General features: G+C 37.3%; 1 protein-coding gene across 1 annotated transcript in view; it reads left to right on the top strand.

Annotated features, from left to right (window-relative positions):
- LOC131069249 (external alternative NAD(P)H-ubiquinone oxidoreductase B1, mitochondrial) overlaps positions 1-22,541 on the top strand; it is a 163,277-nt gene that overhangs the window by 24,174 nt on the left and 116,562 nt on the right. Inside the window, exons 2-3 of the mRNA XM_058004614.2 lie at positions 12,712-12,988; positions 22,323-22,526. Coding sequence (XP_057860597.2) covers positions 12,712-12,988; positions 22,323-22,526 — 481 coding nt within the window. The remainder of the gene's footprint in view (positions 1-12,711; positions 12,989-22,322; positions 22,527-22,541) is intronic.

Below are 22,541 nucleotides of genomic sequence, written 5' to 3'. Positions count from 1 at the left end.
CTTTCCGTTGTCATTATGGTCATTATGAATTCTTGGTTATGCCGTTTGGTTTAACAAATGCTCCGGCGACATTTCAGTCCTGCATGAATCATATTTTTAACAAACAGTTAAGGAAATTTTTGCTAGTATTCTTTGATGATATATTGATTTATAGCAAAACTTGGGAAGAACATTTGAAACATATTGATATAGTTCTTGGTATTATGGAATCACAATCACTGTATGCGAAGGCGTCTAAATGTGAATTTGGAATGACTGAAATTTTGTATTTAGGGCATATGATCAGTGCAACAGGGGTATAGGTTCATCAGGAAAAGATAAGAGCCATTTTGGATTGGGCACCACCACAGAACCTTACAAAATTAAGGGGATTCTTTGGTTTATGCAGTTATTACAGGAGGTTTGTCAGAGGTTTTTCACAGCTTGGGGCACCCTTGACAGATCTTACCAAAAAAAAGGCTTTCCGATGGACTGAAGAAGCGCAACAGGTATTTGGGAAACTCAAAGAGGTAATGAGCTCTTGCCCAGTACTTGCTCTTCCAGATTTTAATCAGCCTTTTGTGTTGGAATGTGATGCTTCTGGTGATGGAATAGGGACAGTTTTAATGCAAAACAAACATCCTATAGTTTATGAAAGCAGGAAACTTAATAAGCTTGAGAAATTGTATTCTATCTATGATAAAGAAATGTTGGCAATCATGCATGCAGTGACAAAATTTAGGCAATATTTGGTTGGTAGCATATTTGTAATGAAAACTGACCATAACAGTCTGAGATATTTCTTGGGACAAAAAGATTTAAATGACAAGAACAAAAATGGATCAGTAAGATTCATGCTTATGACTTTGAGATTGAATATGTAAAAGGTAAAAATAATGTTTTTGCAGATGCTTTATCTAGAAGGTCTGAAATCAATGCGACATCTGTAGTTACAGCTGATTGGAAATCTTTATTGCTGGTTGAGTATTCAAAGGATTCTTTTGCATGTGATTTGCTAGATGGTAATATACAAGATGATAAATATAAAGTTGTTAATGATATTATTTATTACAAGGACAGGATTTATTTAATTCCAGGATCAAAGTTGAAAGAAAAAATTCTCCAATCTATGCATGATATTCCTCTAGCAAGGCATCCTGGATACTTCAAAACGTATCGTCAGGTAAGAGAAAGGTTCACTTGGAAAGGATTAAAAAACGATGTCCTACGTTATGTCAAAGAATGCACCACCTGCCAGCAAAATAAAGTAGAGCAAACTTATCCTGCAGGGTTATTACAGCCACTACCTATACCAGATCAGAAATGGGAAAGTATATCAATGGATTTTATCATAGGTTTACTGAAATCCCAAGGTAAAGATTGTATTTTTGTTGTGGTTGACAGATTAACTAAATTTGCACATTTCTTTCCTATCACTACAGAATTTACAGCAGTTCAGATTGCAGAATTATTCTTCAGAGAGATCTTCCGTTTACACGGTTTACCAAAGACTATAATCAGTGATAGGGATAGTAGATTTTTGAGTATATTTTGGGGGGAGCTTTTCAGATTGACAGGAACAAAGTTGAATCATAGTACCACCTATCATCCGCAAACCGATGGACAAACGGAAATAGTGAACAAATGGATCGAAGGTTACCTTCGTAACTTTGTAGCTGATCATCGGAAGGCTTGGGTTCGATGGCTATATTTGGGTGAATATTGCTATAATACTACCTTTCATATGTCAATTGGTATGTCTCCTTTCAAAGCATTATATGGCTATGATGTACTCTCTTTTCTTGACCTCGCTTTTGAGCAGAGCAATGTACCCAAATCTCGTGATTGGCTTCAAGAATATCAAGAGATTTTGTCAGCTCTTAAGGAGAATTTGCAATGTGCTTAGAATCAACATAAACTCTATGCAGATAAAAAGCGAGTTGAATGCCATTTTGAAGTGGGAGATTTAGTATTTCTCAGGTTGCAACCTTATCGACAATCTTCTCTCAAACGTAGTGGGTCTAAAAAATTAAAACCTCGGTTTTATGGTCCATATCAGGTAGTCCAGAAGGTTGGTGCAGTAGCCTATGAACTTGATTTACTAGTGGATAGCAAGATACACAATGTATTTCATATATCTTGTCTCAAGAAAGCCTTGGGACAACAGGTGTTAGTTTCCGAAGATTTACCCCCTTTAAATGATGAAGGAAAGCTTGAATTGATTCCAGAAGTAATTTTGGACACACGAGACAGGCAACTACCGAACAAAACTATCAAGGAATATCTCATCAAATGGAAAAATCTGCCTCAGGGTGATGCCACCTGGGAAAATGAAAGAGTTTTGGAGCTGCTTGAGGGCAAGCAACACGAGGAAGGGGAGACTGTGATGTCCCCGTCAAATTAAGATTAATTTGGTATTAATAAAGCGAACTTTCCTTATATTATATGAGTTCTAGTATTGGCGTGATATATTATAATAAGAGTTCTTTCCAATAAAGATTAACGTTAAATATTAGTTTGCCTAACTAATATTTAATCTGTGGGAGTTGGTTCCTTACGGGAATTTTACCCATTTTTTTCCTTTAAATAAAATTGGCAAAGTAAAGAGCAGCATCGGATTATATACAAAGCAATGTTTCAAATGAAGGTGGATAATCTGTGAGATATCCAGTTTACGAATGGTTTCCTTTTGCCAGCCCCACTGGCCTATTGGAACGGAGAATCAAGGAGTAGAGTATAATGAGAAGTGTTGATAATATTATTCATACATGCAGATTGCAGAAAGGTTTCCAGGAGTTTGGCAAGGAGGCATGCTGTTTCCACTCCTTCACGAAGACTACCGAAGCTATTCCTCGTATGAGAGAGACTCGATATCGGCCGAAGTTGTTAATACAACTCTGGTTCATTTTAGCGTGAGAAAGAGATCGGATTTCGGGCATATTCCCATCTTGACCGCGCAGTCACCAAGAGACCATTGGAGTTTCAGAAGAGCGTAAGAGGTTGTATCCTGCGAAAGCATCCTAGTCGTGGTTGATTTAGCAGGTGGTTTATCAATCAGCAAACCCGATATCGGGTTAACACTTGCTCCTTCCGTGAACCCACAGAACGAAGTTTGCTGTGCGTAGTATACGCCATTGAGAGGCGTATTCCAAACGAGTGGTGCGAGACGTACTAAGAATAGGTGTGCTTCCGGTACATCGCATGATCTAATAATCCGCGAGGCTAAGTACAGAATGCATCTTCGATAACAGCCAACCACGTGATCTACGTAGACAGCCACTGCAACTTTGACAGGTGCACCGTGACTTCACTTGAGTGTTGTTTGGAAATTGTCATGATTATTACGGTGTTGAATTCTGTTTAGAAGTTATTGTGTTCACAAACATGAAATATAATTAGAGTCAGTACACAAAACATTCTTAGACCTTCAATGATCAAACTGCTAATTAAAAACTATATAAACTAGAGATATATATTTAATTGCAGTCAGATTTAGTCAGGAATTTTACAGCCGGGGTTGTGGCCAAGTTGCTTGCTATATGGCACATGCCATTACATACTGGTTGCAACCTTTAACTTCATGAAAACTGGTTGGCCTTTCATGGGGCACTCAATAGAGATGTTATATTGCAGATTTTGCCTTGAAGATTTCAATTCACCTATATTTTTTGTTGATTTTAGTACTTTCAGATTAAATAAAACTCAGAAAATTAAATAAATTTATTGTTTTCCAGATTTAAGCATAGTAAAGAAATGAATGAATAAAGACAAGACACTGTTTCCCTGGGAAAACCTCCTAGGAGGAAAAACCCAGCCAGAAAAGATCCTCAGATCTTATTATGGTTTTGGATTCAAATGATAATTACACACTTATCTGAAGTATAGATGTTGTAGTCACAAGGAGATGACATAGAAGTCTACAAGATTAGCTTACTGATAGAGATCATGATTTGTAGTCCTTCTAATCTGATTTGCTGTGCATAACAAGGGTTAGCTGCACCTTTCAACTAGTTCACAGTCCTTGCTTGAGCCTTCAATGGAGTTCACTATCTTCTAATGATGATCTGCTGCCTTTAATGAAGTTCACTATCTCCTACTAATGATTTGCTGCCTTTAATGAAGTTCGCTATCTTCTAATAATGATCTGCTGCCTTGTATGTGTATTTCGCTTCCTCAATGTATATATATATATATTTCGCATTTGCTTGAAAAACTGAGTGGTTGGATTATTATGTGAAGTATATGCTTATTTATATGAGGAGCAATACTTCTAACCATGTCGGCTTGCCTTGAAAATTAAAACCTTTTAATTCATTTAATTTATTTAATGCGAAATGGATAGGGTTGGCCCTATCATGATGGCGTGTTGGATTTGAGTGTAGCGTGGAGACTTTTAGGAGGAGCCGAGAGGTATAGGGCCTAGCCCTATATGTTGGAGAAGGGGCTGGCCCCCTTAGGCAGATTCCAATGTTGCCCAGGGCAATTGGAATCCGCCAGCCCTAATTACAAACAACACTCCCTCTTAATTAGGAAAGAGAATCATAACCATAATCTTCCATCTTGCACACAAGCAAAGTATGGAACTACATAATCTTAATCTTCCAGCTTGCACACAAGCATAGATTGGATCCACCTTACATTGCCCGCACAGGGTGGAGAGGATCTTTTCTACCATCTTACATTGCCCGCAGAGGATGGTCAACAATTACACTTCTCCCTGAGAAGATTACAATACCATCTTACATTGCCCGCAGAGGATGGTTAACAATTACACTTCTCCCTGAGAAGATTTACAATACCATCTTACATTGCCCGCAGGGGATGGTTAACAATTACACTTCTCCCTGAGAAGATTTACAATACCACCTTACATTGCCCACAGAGGGTGGTTTGATACAACACAATGTATCACTGAGATTGAGACTCCCTCTCAATTAGGGTTTCATTTTCCACACCACCGAGTCTATCCCTGAAGTACACAAACTTCACTTTGGACAGAGGCTTGGTAAGAATAACTACAATCTGCTCATCAGTGCTGACATACTTCAGCTGAATAGCGCCTCTTTGCACCATATCTCGAATGAAGTGATAATGAGTTTCCACATGTTATGACCCGTCATGAAACACTGGATTGATAGACATTTTGATGCAACTCTGATTATCACAATGAATAAGTGTAGGATCCCAAGGCTGACCAAATAGCCCAGCAAGAAGCTTACGAAGCCATATTGCTTCTCTAGAAGCTACACTTGCTGCAATATACTCAGCTTCAGCAGTACTTAATGCCACCGAGGATTGTTTTCTGCAAGCCCAAGAGATCACTGCGGATCCCAAGCTAAAACAAATCCTGGAGGTGCTTTTCTTGTCTTTGATGCTTCCAGCCTAGTCTGCATCTGAATAACCTTCCAAGGTTATTGGAGTGTTAAGTGGATACTTCAGCCCAAAACCAACTGTACCTTGTAGGTATCTTAGGATGTGCTTGGCTGCAACAAGATGAACATGTTTGGGCATGGTCATAAATTGGCTGAGAGCATTCACAACAAAACATATGTCTAGTCTAGTGTTAACTAGATACATTAGTGATCCAATCAATTGCCGATACTCTGATGGATCTGCAAAATCAGAGTTAGCTGCAGAAACACTTAACTTCTTTAAGTTAGATTCCATAGGAGTAGACATAGGTTTACAATCCATCATTCTAAATCTTTTCAAAATGTCAATAGTGTACTTTCCTTGACTTAGAAAAATTTCGTTAGATCTTTGTCATACTTCTAGACCTAGGAAATAATGCATTATACCTAAGTCTTTCATTTCAAATTCTGAGGCTAGTTCTTTCTTGCATCTAATGATAAGTTCATCTTTACCAGTAAGAAATAAACCATCCACATATAGAACTAGAATTAGCATTTCATCATTAGATAACTTAAAGTATATGTTAGAGTCAACATCATTTTTACAAAAACCTAGACTTAACAAGTATTTATCAATTCTTTCATACCAAGCATGAGGAGCTTGTTTAAGACCATACAGAGCTTTCTTCAACCTGCACACATGAGTTAATCTATCCTGAATCTCATAACCCTCATGTTGTTCAATATAGACCTCTTCCTCAATGACACCATTAAGGAAGGCAGTCTTAACATCCATCTGATGTAGTTTCCAACCTCTAGCAGCAGCAATAGCTATTATCGTTCTAATAGAAGTATATCTAGTAACAGGAGCAAATGTTCTTCATAGTCTATGCCTTCCTTTTGAGAAAAAACCACGAGCTACAAATCTAGCCTTATATTTTTCAATACTACTATTAGCATTATGTTTAATTTTAAATAACCATTTAGAAGAAACAACAGATTTACCTTTGGGTCTGGGCACAACATCCCAAACATCATTCTTGATGATTGACTGATACTCTTCATCCATAGCAAGCTTCTAGGCATGATGATTCAAGGCTTCTTCAACATTGCAAGGTTCAGTTTCAATGAGATTGCACATCAATGCAACGTAGTTGGAGAATACTTGAGGTCTCTTAGCTTCACGGAAGGTGCCATTGGGAGCTGCAAATCTTTCGGCTTCTTGAATGGTGTTTCTTACCCAAAGAGACCTCTTTTTGGTAACGACAATGTCACTAGGAATATCAGTGGGATTCATGGGCTCTGGTGGATCATTATGTTCTTCTTGAGGTGGAGGTTCAATCGGCTCCCTCTGAATCTCAGGGTTAGTATCAACATTCATATCTTGATTGTCATTAGCTTCATCAATAACACAAGAACCTTTTGATTTCTTAAAAGCAATATCTTCTTCAAATGTAACATCCCTACTTACCTCAACATACCTTTGACTCGGGATGTATATCTTGAATGCCTTGGAGGATTCACTGTAACCGATTAGCATGCCTTTCTTTTCGGAGGGTTCCAACTTGGTTCGCTTTTCCTTGGGCACATGAACATAAATGGGACTTCCAAAAATTCTGAGGTGACTGATGTCTCGTTTGGATCCTGAGAAGGCTTCTTCAAGGGTCATGTTCTTTAGAACACGATGAGGACATCTATTCTGGATATACACTGCTGTTCTAGAAGCCTCAGCCCATAGGAAGGTCTGCAAATCTTGATTGTGAATCATAGCCTTTGCAGCCTCAACAATAGTCCTATTCTTTCTTTCAACAACTCCATTTTGTTGAGGATTGTATGGAACACAAAACTCCCTCTTAATTCCTGACTCAACACAAAAATCATAAAAGCTACCGGAGGTGTATTCACCTCCATTGTCAGATCTTAGACATTTAATTCTTTTACCAGAGGAGTTTTCAGTTAATGCCTTAAACTCTTTAAATTTACTTAAGACTTCATCAGATTTCAAGAAGTAGATCCAAGTTTTCCTAGAGAAATCATCTATGAAGATTACATAATAAATGAATCCACTAGGAGATGCTATAGACATAGGACCACATAAATCAGAGTGAAAAAGTTCTAGTTTGTCTTTAGCTCTATTTTCACTTTTATGGAAAGGACTTTTAACATTTTTACCTATAGCACAACCTTTGCAAGTATTATCATGAATTTGACTGAGTTTAGGCATACCTTTGACTAACTTTTCAAGAGAGGGAAGAGCTTGATAATGTAGGTGTCCAAGTCTTCTATGCCATAGCTCACAGGATTCGGGAGCCTCATTAATGAGGGCTTGAATAGGGTTAGTAGAGAGCTTATATAGACTATCATATCTATGACCGATAACACGAGCAGATTTAAAATTAGATTTCTTAGGCCAAGCAACAACTTTTCCCTCAGAAAATGCAATTTGATAACCTTCATCTTCTAGAGCAGAAATGGAAATTAGGTTTCTTTTAATTCCAGGAACAAACAAGATATCACTAAGGTGCAATGAAATACCAGAGTCTATATTTAAAGAAGTAGAGCCAGAACCTCTTATCGAATAACGAGCGTCATCACCAATCACCACGTGAAGGCTAGTATCCTTTTCTACTAAGTCTGAAAGATGATCACAGTAGCCTGTGATGTGTCTGGAAGCACCACTGTCAATCAACCATGTATTACTATCTGAAGGAATACTGCTAGACAGAGCAAAGATAAATAAGAAGTCATCATTTTGTTCTGAGACTTCATTCAAGTTGGCTTCTCTTTGGGTAGGGTTATTCTGACATTCTTTAGTATAGTGACCAAGCTTGTCACATCTAACGCATCGAACACGCGAGGTATCTCTTGGTTTCTTCCAAGAGTGTTGGGAACAGAGAAATGGGACTCGCCCGGACTCGCCCAAACTCGGCGAGTCCGAATACGAGTCATGCTCAGCGAGTCCTAGGGACTCGGACTCGGACTCGTCCGAGTCTGGGGAGTAAACTCGCCAGACTCGCCGAGTTGGCGAGTTTGGCTCAAAATCGCCAAACTCGGCGAGTCCTGAGCCCCAGACTCGGCTACTGGCTGGGTTAATAAAATGACAAAAAAAAAATATTTTAAAAAGTTTTTTTTAAAAGTAATAAGTCTTTTTGGAAGAGTCAGGAGCGAAATTTGACATTTTGGTCTCTCCGTCAGGATTATTTTATGGAATATAACATTTAAGTATAAGTGACATTTCCTTATATCTTTCTTCTTTCTTATACTTTAAGTTATATTCCATATATACTGTCAGGATGTTTGAGAGTGGTTTCGAGCCTCCAGGAGTTATATTGCAAAATCTAGTTTTTGGAGGATTCTTCAGTTTTCCAGACTTAGTCAAATTTTAGGATCAGGACATTCCAGACTTAGCCAAAATTCAGGGCATTTGAAGATCAGGATGACATTCCAGACTTTATCACTCACCAACTTGACCTAGCTCGGACCTTCAAGAATGATACTCACTCACCAAGCAAGACCCAATTAGCAACAAGAGCAAAACCAGGCCCTAAGGAAGACTCTCAAAGAAACCCTAATTCAGACTTGTAATAAGTTTTTTTGGCCTCGCGGGGTGCTGCCCCTCGACCTCGCCCTGTATCGCGACAAGGAGCGCGCAAGGGGCGCTGCCCCTTGACCCCACCTTGGGGGCGCTGCCCCCAAACCCTCGTCGAAAAATATGGGGGGAAACTACATCGATAGAAGTAGAGAAAATTTAACCTCCGAGTCTGACACTGATTGGATCGACCAGGTAGATATAGAGGTTAAGACTGTAGCCATGGCAGAGGAGGAGCGGAGAGCACGAGCACAGACAGGAGATTCAGAGGCAGATAGTGACACGGATGTTCCGGATGTTGGTGAGCATGGCATGGTGTCACGGGGAGCGGCTATGGCAGTCGAACCATCTAGGACCTACCTTAGACGCCTTCGCAAGGGGTCGGGGCCGGAGGGTGCAGGCTCCTCTAAGCCATAGACTTGTACTTGTATTTACCTTTGGTATTTGTATGAAACATTTGATGATGATCATATGATGACATGGATTTTTTATTCCATGAGTTTTGTAATATTGTATACATTTGACAATATTTATATATCTATGTTTGTTATTTTCTTCAGCTACAATTTGCGTTTATGCTTATGTGATTGATGTATACTTGTGTATGTAATCAAATGAGCTAAGTTTGATGATGTTATTGTGTTTTAAGGTGTATTCAATAAAGGGTGTCTGAAACAAGTTTTAAATATTTAAAAATCTCTAAATTTCTTGAGTTTTTCACTATCCCGAGTCCAGCCGAGTCTGGAGCCGAGTCTGACGCCGAGTCCCGAGTCCGAGTCCGAGTCGGCCTTGCCGAGTCCGAGCCGAGTTCGAGTCCCGTTTCTTTGGTTGGGAACTAAATGGTCTGAATTCCCTATTTCTTTTTGGATAAGGTTTCTTCCAATTTCCACCTTTCTTGCATTGGGCTGCAAGCATATGTTGATCATCAACATGAGGACTTTTGGTTTGCCCTCTTGTGATGAGGCGAGACTTTTCTTGGATGCAATCATTCTTAAGGCGATCAAGGGTAGGTAACTCAGTTCTACCACTTATGGTTTGGATAAATGACTCCCATGAGTGAGGTAGACCATTTAGGGCAATCATGACAAGGTCTTTGTCTTCCATGTTGTGTCCAATTAAACCTAGCTGATTCTTTAGTTCTAAAATTCTCATAAAGTAGGAAATAACAGAATCTTCTTTTGCCATTTTGATATTAAGTAGTTGCTGTCTTAAAGTAATTGCCCTACTGAGATTGTTAATTTCATATGTACCTTGTAGATGGCCGAACATTTCCCTTGCAGTAGTAAATGAGGCAATGGAGGTGACTAGGTGGTCTTTGATTGAATCTATGAGAATCTTTCTGGCCTTGACAACATTCCTTTTGAATTGTTTTAGCTCAGCTGCATCCGTAGGTTCAGTTAGCTCTTTCGCTTCTATGAATTGGAGAAGATCTTCTTCCTCTAGAGACAACCTGATTCAAACCTTCCATGCAGTAAAATTGAGATTCCCATCAAGCCTATCTTCAACTTTTAGCCCCATTGATCTGACCTACAAATGCGACAACAATCTGGAAATAAAGGAGTACTAAATTCTAAAATCTGAAAGTTGATCTAGCCTATAGCTCTAATACCATGTTGATTTTAGTACTTTCAGATTAAATAAAACTCAGAAAATTAATTAGATTTATTGTTTTCCAGATTTAAGCATAGTAAAGAAATGAATGAATAAAGACAAGACACAGTTACCCTTGGAAAACCTCCTAGGAGGAAAAACCCAGCTAGAAAAGATCCTCAGATCTGATTATGGTTTTGGATTCAAATGATAATTACACACTTATCTGAAGTATAGATGTTGCAGTCACAAGGAAGATGACATAGAAGTCTACAAGATTAGCTTACTGACAGAGATCATGATTTGCAGTCCTTCTAATCTGATTTGCTGTGCATAACAAGGGTTAGCTGCACCTTTCAATTGGTTCGCAGTCCTTGCTTGAGCCTTCAATGGAGTTCACTATCTTCTAATGATGATCTGCTGCCTTTAATGAAGTTCGCTATCTCCTACTGATGATCTTCTGCCTTTAATGAAGTTTGCTATCTTCTAATAATGATCTGCTGCCTTGTATGTGTATTTCGCTTCCTCAATGTATATTTATATTTCGCATCTGCTTGAAAAACTGAATGGTTGGATTATTATGTGAAGTATATGCTTATTTATATGAGGAGCAATACTTCTAACCATGTCGGCTTGCCGTGTAAATTAAAACCTTTTAATTCATTTAATTTATTTAATGCGAAATGGATAGGGTTGGCCCTATCATGATGGCGTGTTGGATTTGAGTGTAGCGTGGAGACTTTTAGGAGGAGCCGAGAGGTATAGGGCCTGGCCCTATATGTTGGAGAAGGGGCTGGCCCCCTTAGGCGGATTCCAATGTTGCCTAGGGCAATTGGAATCTGCCAGCCCTAATTACAAACAACATTTTTATATCAGCACCACCCTCCACTACTGCTCTGCTGCCGTGCCCCCATTGTCCCCTCACAGTTTCCAAGTTTAGGCCCTTTCTCTCCTTTCCGCAACCCGTCCTTGCATCCCCCCGTCAAGAAACTCAGTGGAACTATGAGTATATCACATTTGGGCATCACTAGTACTGACCTATTTTCTGAATAGAAATAAGTTATTCATCTATTAAAGGGGATCTTGCTGATTAAGACATTCTTGGTTCCTTTGTATGAAGTTTGACACTCAAGTGCAGTCAAGGTAATTTATAGGAGGCTGAAGCTATTAACTTCAAGGCATTAAGATTGAACAATATTGTCAATAACGTTGTGTACATACACTAAAATCCTCCTTCTATCAAACTATGAATGGAGAGAACTTGGTGCATTCTATGTAAACTACAACGAATTCCTGAAGTATAAATCTATTTCATTGAAGAAAACCAGGAATATTTCCATTCATACATTGAATTTTTTGGAGCCATTCTACAAATCTCGAACAACCCGAATTAGGGACATTACAGTAGTGCACTTTGCAACTTTCTATATGTAAGATAAGGGACAAAGACCTCCCAAAGTAACAATGAGAATAACATCTGATCCATCAAATAAGGCATACACATTTTATCTTTTCTTCTATTTAAACTAATCGTCTCAATATATAGCAGACTTTCATCTGCCTATGTTAACGTTTCAAAGAAAGCATTTGAACAAGGGGAAGGTGGTGCATAAGAAAACGGTTCTATAATTGTTCTTAGTGTTTGGACCTTTTTTGGTTCTAGCATTATCACATTCATTATATTTCTATTTGCACTTCGTTAAATGCCAAATTGGTGCTTGTGGATTCTGAACCCATCTGAAGCTATAGGCATAGAAAAAGAGGGGGATAATATCATAATAAACATTATATTGTGAATCTCGAAGTAGGTTTAATCACTTAATAGTTAATATAGGAACTGGAAAATGAGAGTTACAAGTTGATGTTGAAATTTGAGTTGAACCATATAACACAACAAAATGTTAAAGAGTATGTTTTACTTGTTTCTATGAGGTTGCTTTCTTTTATGTAAGCTTTTATTATATAGTTATTTTAAAATGAATGTTTCTTCTATTATATGAAAACTGGAATAATTTAATTTATCTCTTCAATCTACAAACAGGTTTGTGATGCTAGAAATTTCTTGGTTGCTTCTCGAGTGGAACATATGCATATTGATTTATTAAGTTCAACTTATTTCATTGAAAAAAAATATTTTCTACTAGAAGAGATAACGTAATTGGCTGGTATCTGAAGTATTGGTTATAATTTTTTTTGCTGCAGTAGTGGTGGTCTTATGCTTCTTGCAGATTCTGCATTATCTCAAGAACTGAACCCAGCTGAAGGATCTGATAAAGATCTCAATAAAAAGAAAGTTCTTGTCCTAGGTACTGGATGGGCTGGCACTAGTTTCTTGAAGAACTTGGATTGTTCAAAGTATGATGTTCAAGTTGTTTCTCCCCGTAATTATTTTGCTTTCACTCCTTTGCTTCCAAGTGTGACATGTGGAACAGTAGAACCAAGGAGCATTTCAGAGCCAATTCGAAAGATTGTAAAACATGTGAGTGGTAGTTTATGTAGTGCATTTGATGTGATTGATATTATAATCAGTTTGATCCTTCTCTTACTTGCAGCATCTGAGAACTTGTTACTTGGAGGGAGATTTGTTATTCGTGTTTTATTTATCTTGTTGCAGACGTCAAGCCTAATTCAAAATAAAGTGTAAAATCCAATACAGAAATAGCTAGCATGCTCAATTTCGGTCATTTTGTCTAAAAGAATATGGTTTGCATTTTACATAACCTTTGTTTTCCATCTTTATTGCACTTGATTGAATTTTGCATCTCTGTCTCTGTCCCTGTCTCTGTCTCTGTCTGTCTGTCTGTCTGTCTGTCTGTCTGTATATATATTTTCTAGAATAGATTGAACAATGGATAATATATGGAAAGCTCCAAAATGTGATTTTATTGGAAGATTTAGATACAATCAGAATAGACATCACATAAAAACAGAGAGTCAGAAATCTAGAAACAGCACATAGCAACATTATGGATTGTGGAAAACTGATATCACTAATCAGAATAGACATGTTATACAGATGCAACTCAGTCAAATTCACCTTAGGATCACCTGCGCCAATAACAATGTTCCATACTACATAATACAAATTCAGTAGATGAGTTAATGCTGGTAATTGACACAATAATCTAATAACTTTATCATGCAAAATATATGTCTTCACAAACACCATAAACTGGATGCCTAGACATATTTTATTCATAACCATAAGGAGATAGAGGTGGAAAATCAATTACAATTATTTAACTATTGAAAATGGTTAAGATTCACATGGTTTGTTTAAGTGAGCTCAATTAGGTCGATAATATGTGCAAAGATGATTTCTTAGTGAACTAGGACCAGCTCTTAGAATAGCTAAATATAATTCTGTGTCAGCTAATGATATGTATAGCTGTGGAGCCACATTTACATAATTATTTGCACAACTATTGGAAATGATTGCTTTAGAAACATCACGATCCCATTTTAATGTGCATTGATACACGTTATCTTTGTAGGCTCACTTTGTTGATATACAAATCATTCTCTCTTTGGTTTTCTTATTTTGCACCACTATTGGACTAATCCATTCCACATCTTCAATTGGCTTGACTATTCTTGTTGCAAGCATTTTACTTAGTTCTGTTTTAACTTTCTTCTTCATATTAGGGTTAAGTCTGCAGGGTCTTTTATTTTGCAGTTTGACACCCTCCTTTAACAGGGTCTGTATCACCCCTACTTCTTTGATGTCCTTGAGTTCAATAAATGTCCAAGGAAATAGATCTTCATACTAAGACAATATTTCAATCACTTTCATGACTACTTGTTCATCCCAATAATCTCTAATCTTTGCTAGTTTGGAATTGTTTGTGTGGTTATATTTTCTTCTCTTATTTTCAAGGGCTGGCTGTAGTACTTATCCTTGGAATCATTCTTCATTTGTATTTCTCTCTCTCCTTTGGCCACCTAGAGATCTAATTTTGGTTCTTGCTTTCCATCTTTTTGATGTGTTGTATAGCATCTCTTTTTCGAGAGTTGGGTTTCCTTCTCCATCCACTCAATTAGTTTCATACTCCTGTTTTTGGTGGTGGTGGAGTGTGTTCATGTATCTTGAAATTAGTTTCCTTCATTGGTCTAGAATGTAAGATTATATATATTTCTCTCTCTCCTTCGGCCACCTAGATATCTAATTTTTGTTCTTGCTCTCTATCTTTCTAATGTGTTGTATAATATCTCTTTCTCGAGAGTTTGGTTTCCTTCTTCATCCACTCAATTAGTTTCCACTCCTATTTTTGGTGGTCGTGGAGGGCATTCGTGCATCTTGATTTTGGTTACCTTCATTGGTCTAAATATAAGATCCTTCATCCACATCCACAGTAGTGTGGTATGAATATCTTCATTATCATTAAAAAAATAATCATCATAAAAAGAGAAGGTTCATATAGTCTTGCTGAAGTTCTTCCTTATCTTTTGTTTGTGTCCTCTCCTGCTTAACGTACCAGGTTTGTACTATTGGTGCTAAATTCTAATAGAAAAATTGTATGTATAACCTAGTATCATAGTCCCTCCTTCCTTTCCATGCTATTATACATATTTCTAGGTGGTCATCAAGTGGAAATGGGGATTATTCCATATTCTCCTTTTGTTGACAGGTACATTGTTTTGATTAGTATTTGAATGCATGTGAATGGGGAACGCTATCCTGATAGGTTTTCCACCAGTATGCAGCATTACACACTAGGGTATTATGCAGTACGACAATCGACAAGTCTTCTTTATCAAAAATTCTCTCAATATCTTCAATGTATCCATTAAGATCTCCAACTCCTGAATATCGGGGTATCTTGATATGGGAGATATCTCATGAGATATGGTTCAGGTACCTTGGTTTTTTGGAACTAAGGCAAGAAGTATCCTCTGTTTCATCTTTAATACTTTGCGGTGCATTTTATGCTTTTGTTGTAATTTGTGCCGTGTTTTTGGGATGCTTATGTATCATAAACACCTTTCTGATTCTATATAACTTTTGGGATGTCAATTCCGAATCTTCTTGGAACCAAGCATTAAGACTTCTTTAGTATCTGTTTTTCCATCTTCACCCTTTATGTCAATTTCTTCTTATGTTTGGTTCCTCAAATATATCAGTTATTGGGAGTTTGGAAATGATGTAGATCAGTCTTATATTCTCTTCATCTTCTTTTGGAGCAACTTCTTCTATGTATGGTTTGTTCGCATCTACTCCTAGATGTATGTGAACTATCTTATTATCATTGGCAAAGAATTATTCTTTCTTCCTTGGGTCTACCATCCCATTAGCATTCACAAACCATTGTAATCCTACTAACACGTTGAAGGTATCAAGTATACCTTGGAAAATCCATCATTAAGGAAAAAACAACCTCGAAAAGCATCCATACTCCATCTTATTAATCAACAATAAAGTAATTCAAAGCACTTACATGGTTACAAGGTTCCTTCATTGTAACAACTTAAAAATCGACAACTAGTTTTACTCCCAGGACATTGACAGTTTTACTCCCAGGACATTGACAGTTTTACTTCTAGTTTCTTTCATGTCCTTATAGTCTCCATAGATGAACCATTAGAAATATTGATGTTATAGGGTGCATTACCAAATTTAGGTTTCCCCAAATTTTATCTAGTCCTTTTTGGGATCATGATAATATCTATTTTAATATATTGGACCAAATTTTTAATCCAAAACTTTACAATTTCCATACCTAATGATGCACAAACTTCGTCAAACAGTTTGCACACCAGTTGTTTTGGGTTTGTTTTAACTTTTTGACTTTGTGTGCTGTTGTTATGAGATAATATACTAAAAAATTCACACATAGAAATTGTGATATTTAAATAATAATATTCATAAATCTTATGGCTGAATTGGATAGTAGATTGATCAAGAGTAACCAACAACAATAATCTTTTTAACTCTTATCAATTGTATGGACCCATTCACAATAGTACGGTCCTCTAGGGAAATTATGACAACTTAAAATTGTAGCATCAATCTCCTTTTGGTTAATGATAGGTTTGAGATAGATTTTAAAGGCTGCATTGACTTTGTCAATACCTTGGAAGATTATTAATTTGTATTGATCCTCTCTTGGCAATTTGAACAGTCTATGTGCTGCGACAATTTGAAGGAACCCACACCAAGTACATGGGAAGGCTTTTAACAATCTAAGTGCTGAGACAATCTGAAGGAATCCGGTATGAAGAAGAGTGTACCGGTATGGTGAAAGACAAATAAGGTATTGAGAAGATTAATATGAAGGCTTGTCAACCGGTATGGTGGAAGACAAGTAGTTATTGAGACTTTCTGTGACCTCACCGGTATGAGGTAAGGTGCATGTGTGTGTTAGCATGTTGAGTCATAACCGGTAGAGCTTGAACTGGTTTGGAGGATTGGCTGCATGTTTATGTTGAAGAGGCAGAATGTTAAAATGGTCACAAATCACCAGAGGTGAAGTTTGTGCTACCGGCGTAGTATGCACTACCGGTTAGCAGAAGGAAAAGGTCTCACCGGTAAAGGCTGGCACCGGTATGAGTTTGGTAAATGACCAAGTGTAAACCGACCTTGTGTCGACAAGATGAGTATGATAGATGTGATGTCAGGTGGAGCTGAGGTGGCAAGCATGCAGAGGTCGGTGAAGGTTCCAACGACGTGGTTGTTGAAACAGCTAGTTGACATAAATGAAACAACCACAAATCACGGGATGGTAACTGACTATTGCGGCTCGAGGAAGAAATGTGAGAGAAATATCAGGGAGTAGTTGGTGCCTGGTTCAAAGCAAAGAAATCAGATTGCAAGATGACCTCGAGAAGGAAACAACTGGATTGTAAATGTGTAGACATATTTGAAAGCTGAAAATTGAGGACAAGATTGCTATCTTTAGCAAATGTGCATTGGATTTTGGAAAACGCGTACAGATGCATTCCTCGAGTACAGGTGATTGATCCAAGGCAGATTGGATCGGATCTCATGCAGACTTGGTCGAGTGAAGGAAACCCTAACCGCCCTAAGTTTGAATTGATTCTTGGTGGGAAAGCTCAAGTTTAAATATGATGACTTGAGACTGTGATTGTTGTTGCCGCAGAGTGAAGACAAGTGTGAAACTACTGTCTGAGAGCCGAGGTGATAAACACTTGATGTGTTTATGAGTGAAGAGTGTATCGGTAAGGAGAAGCAGGATAAACTGGTTTAAGGAACAAACTGGTGGAGAAGAGCATAAAACACAGAAGTGACAAGCCAACAAAAGCGGCGCCTGATAAAGAGTGATCAAGTGTGAGTTGAGGATCAAGTGTGAGTTGAGGAGAAAAGACATTGTGAGAGGGGATGTAGAAAAGTGATCAGCAAAGCCAGGTTGTAGAGTGGGTGGAGAGTATACAGACTGGTAAGGTTGAAACCGACAGAGCAGAATACTGTATGGTTGCAAAACTTCATTTGCAACAGTGATTTCATTTGTATAACTGATTTTTAATATTGTTTTCACTAAGTTGAAGCTTAGTGCAGGGGTTGTAGCCTATAAATTGTGCAGGGGTTGGTGCTCATAAATCAAGGGTTGGTGCCCTAAATATTGTATTCAGAGTTTCTTTGTGAGGTTGGATTGGAGCAGAAGATCTCCAACAGCTATTCTCATCGAGGTTTTTCCCACATTGGGTTTTCCTTGTATATTTGGTGTTGTGTGTTGCATTCTTGTGCTTGTGTTATGTTAATGCTTTAGCAATTTCATTTTCACACCTAGTTTGCATTGTTTGAGCTATCGGTTAGCAATCAGTTTGTTTTATATACTATCGGTATCTCTCTGTCAGAGAAAAGAGTTTAAATCATTGATTCACCCCCTACTCTCAGTGATCCATTGTGTCCAACAGAGTCATCACCTTTCACAAGAATTGGGTCACCACCCTTCATAAGAATTGTGGCACCACCCTTCATAAGAATTGTGGCACCACCCTTCATTTCTGCCTTTGAGAATAATAATTTATTTCCAATTTGGTTCCTTCATTCCATATTTATGATTTATTTATTCCTTGCTTGATGATATCCTCCCAAGGAAATGACCTCCCTTTTATACCTTATTCTTGAGAGAGGAACAACCTTTCATGATTTCTGTCCTTTGAAAGAGTCAAAACTATTGCTGGGTTGAACCTTAATTTAATTTTAATTAAATATCTTTCATTTGATGAATTATTTAATTTAATTTTAATCAACTTTCTCTATGAATCATTAGCAATGTTTTTTGGTGCCATCTTTATTTAGATCACCTAAGTTATATTTTTCAAGGGCCTACGACCATGGTTTAATAAAAGTTCTGATTTGATTTTTGGTGGGGCATGACAGTCAGCCCTTCCCAAGATTGCTTGTCCTCAAGCAAAATCAGTCTTAATTTTTCAAACTGAATTATTTTGCCAATACTAGGATGTCAAATCAAATATGGAAATTTGTAATCTTTACATCCTCCATATGATGAAATTAGCTTTTTCTGTGTTACTCGGATATAATTAAGGAATTGGAAATTCTGCACCAAGTGATGTTTCTTTCCTTATCTTGGTTATGTTCAAGTCTGAATTACCAAGGTGTTGTGCTTGGGCAGTTGTTTATTTACTTGCCAAACGGCCAATATAGTCTTTTAATATCATAAGGTTTTTACCATCATTTAAATTGTGAGGATTAATTGTCCAGTATCTTTTGGCTTGTGTACTTGTATTTCCCAATAATTCTCAATAATAAAACCAAGAGATGGAAATTGGCAATGTCCATATTTAAAGATAAGTAAGAAACAAAAGAAATCTTGCAATAGTATAGCTTGAAACCAAGTAAGGGAAGCATCAATCAAAAAATAAATTTCTATATCAGCATTGACTGCATCTGTAGAGAATCGCTTTGGTTGGCCCAGACTTCGCACGGTTTCATGGATATTTCTTTGAGGCAAAGTCAAAAAAAGAACTTTCGATATATGAAGGTGAAAATTATAAGCATGAAATGCTCGTATTTCTTCCTACTTATCGAAAATGCAAAGTATGGGAGTGTTGTGATGCAGGAGCATCACCTGGGGTTTGTATGGAAGGCCACAGTTGTTCACAGTTGTGTGGCCTTTAGACTAATTTTGGTGATAATTGTATTTTCAGTCTTTATAAATCTGATGATTCCATTGAATCCAAGTTCGGTCTAGGGAAAAACTTAGTTCTTGTCACCACATTGATAGGTTGTTGGAGGGGTCGTTAGGAAGATTACTTTCAGTGAGAGAAGTTGAGTAGTGAAGGATGGTTAAGGATTGTTGGTTAGAATAGGAAACATCGAGCAGAAAAATAAATGGGAAACCAGCGGAACAAGGACGATTGGGCGGTGATAACTGGGTTGGTCGGAAGAGGCCAAACAGGCCAAAGAGATGGAAAGGTGTTGAAGAAAGAAAAGAAATCCCTCAAGTTGAATGAGAGAGGACCGAGCAGTTTGAGAACCGGGTAAAACCAATACAGTACGGTTGCAGCGTAGAAGAAAGGCTGAGGTCCGTAAGGGGTAGTGTTGAATTGTCTTAAAGCCAGAGTTGTTTGATAAGAGGGGAAACAAAAGATAGGCAACATAGTTATTAGACGGTTGGTGGAATGACAGAGAACCAATGGAAAAGGACGGAGATTGATGGAAGTAACGAATGGGAAGAAGCAATAAGGAAACATAACATCGAGGAATGGACGAATGAGAACCAGACGGCCAAGGAAATAAGATAGCTAGCAGAACGAATAAGGAAGAGTGTTGAACATTGGAGGAAGAGTGATAGAAGCGATGGAAGCATGTCAAAGACCAGGCTCAGGCTTACTTTGTTGAATAAATAATTTGTTATGTAATGGTGCATCCTTGTGGAAGATTGAATAAATGAATAGCTGTTCTTTGTTTGTTATTCAAGTGGGTTTGAGTCACTTTGATTATCAATTTCTTGGTTATTATTTGTTTTGTTGATTCACAGGAATTCTTGTTGACAAATTTCTGATTGTGTATTGGTTATCTGAAAACTACCGATTGGTAGGGCAAGTTCCTGTCATTGTTTTGACAGGGAGTCTGTAGAATGTTATTATTGTTCAAAATCATGGTCTGGGTATGTGGGTGTGAAGCATCACGAGCAATCTGTGTGTAGGTACCTGAGGGTTGTCTTCATTGTGTTGTGGCTATACACTATAGATGATACTATCCATATAAGCATACATCTTCAAAAATTTCCTCTTGTTGCATTTTTAAAAAATCCAAGGCCAAAATGATTTTTTCCCAAAAAAATCCCGATTTAATGAGCCACAATTTTCAACTATGTTCAACAATTTTAAAGGTTTAAAACTTTAAATCACAAAAAATTACAAAAAAATCACCTAGGAAATGCATTTACTATCCACCAACATGTTGTAATATCCTAACTACTTGACATCGCTATTTTATCAGGGTTTTCATTGATTAGCACATAACTGAGCGTTAGTCGTTTAGACATGATTCGCCATTAAAGATTTCCCATATTTCATCAGGTTCCTGAGGCAAATAGCAGGTAGGCGACCTTGAATGGACATATATTTCTAATAGATGTTAAGGACATCAAAACAAAGACACGTTCTTTGGTATGCTTCTATATTTGATGTAGAGGTTAACATGGAATGGTTAAAAGATGTGCTGTTGTTTTCTCAATATTCCACACTACTGTCATTTGCTTTAGGCTTTTTGCAATACTTTTCATGTATATAGCTTGTAGTAATACTTTCCATGTATATAAATTCAAAGACATAATTTAGTGGGAAATAGTAGAATATCATAAATTCTAAGTAATGATTTTTTTAACATATTTGAACCATATAAGATTACTTGCAAAAAGTAAATATGGAAAGCTAGACTAAACTAAAACAAAACTTTATTCGCTTGATATCAAGCTAAATAGGTTTGTTTTCTTGGAATTCTTGTGATCTTGACTATTCAAAAGAATTTTATCATTTTGTAATGTCCCTTGTGGATTTCCTAGAATTTTGCCAATGATTGAGCCTGTTATGTTTATTGTTTTCAAGGTTTTACTTGGAATTGTATGGTTGAGGTGTTGATATATAAGACTTCTACAATGCTTGGATGCCTCGAGAATAAATTTGATTAAATTATCACTGTACTTAAGTAGTGAATCTTAGACAAATGTGAAATGTATTATCAGCCAGTAGACATTAATAAAGTATCCTTATATAATAAAGTCTGATATAAATTCTAATATTTTGTCTGAGAGAGGTCTGATCTGATCTCTGATATAGATTTTAATTGCCAGTTAAGTGGAGGGTTGGATGGGACTCCTCACAGATAGGCAAGAGGTCTGCTTAAGGATGAATTTTATGATGGACTGGGTTTTTGAACTAAACAAGAAAGAATGAAATTTCTGATCCTTATATAGATCTGATTGCTATTCCTGAATATTGGCATTGTGTTCATGCGATGGTAGTTGGTGGGGCCATCTCTGATTCTATTCCTTTATTCCTCACGTGTCCTGTTATGTGTACTTCTGCTGCTCGACTGAACATTTTAGATTGGATTCAGTAATAAAAAAAAATCTTCCATGCCCTCCACAAAATGATTTTCATCTTCTTTTTATATCTTTCATGTAGCCTTTCACAGAAAGGTTGTGACTTTTCAATGTAAAGACAACCATTGATTTGGTTGTGACTTTCCTTTAATTGCTTTGACTTTTAGTTAGAATTGTTTTCTTTCAAATCATAATCACATCTCTTCTCTTAATTCTCTTAACCGCTTCTTACCTTGAAAGTGTTTTTCTAAGTACCAAGTGCCTTTTTATTTTGTTTTTCAGAAGAAGGAAGACGTTAGATTCTGGGAAGCAGAGTGCTTGGAGATAGATTCAAAGCAGAAGAAAATTCTCTGTTCTTCTAATATTGATGCTGGCAAAGAGAAGGAAGATTTTCTCTTGGATTATGATTACCTGATTATTGCTGTGGGAGCAAGATCAAACACATTTAATACTCCTGGGGTAGCTGAGTACTGCCACTTTTTGAAGGTGCTACTTGCTTTT

The sequence above is a fragment of the Cryptomeria japonica genome, chromosome 6, assembly GCF_030272615.1.
Source record: "Cryptomeria japonica chromosome 6, Sugi_1.0, whole genome shotgun sequence".
NCBI classification, from domain to species: domain Eukaryota; kingdom Viridiplantae; phylum Streptophyta; class Pinopsida; order Cupressales; family Cupressaceae; genus Cryptomeria; species Cryptomeria japonica.
Note: the sequence above shows the minus strand (reverse complement) of the source record. Positions and strands in the feature narration are given on the sequence as shown.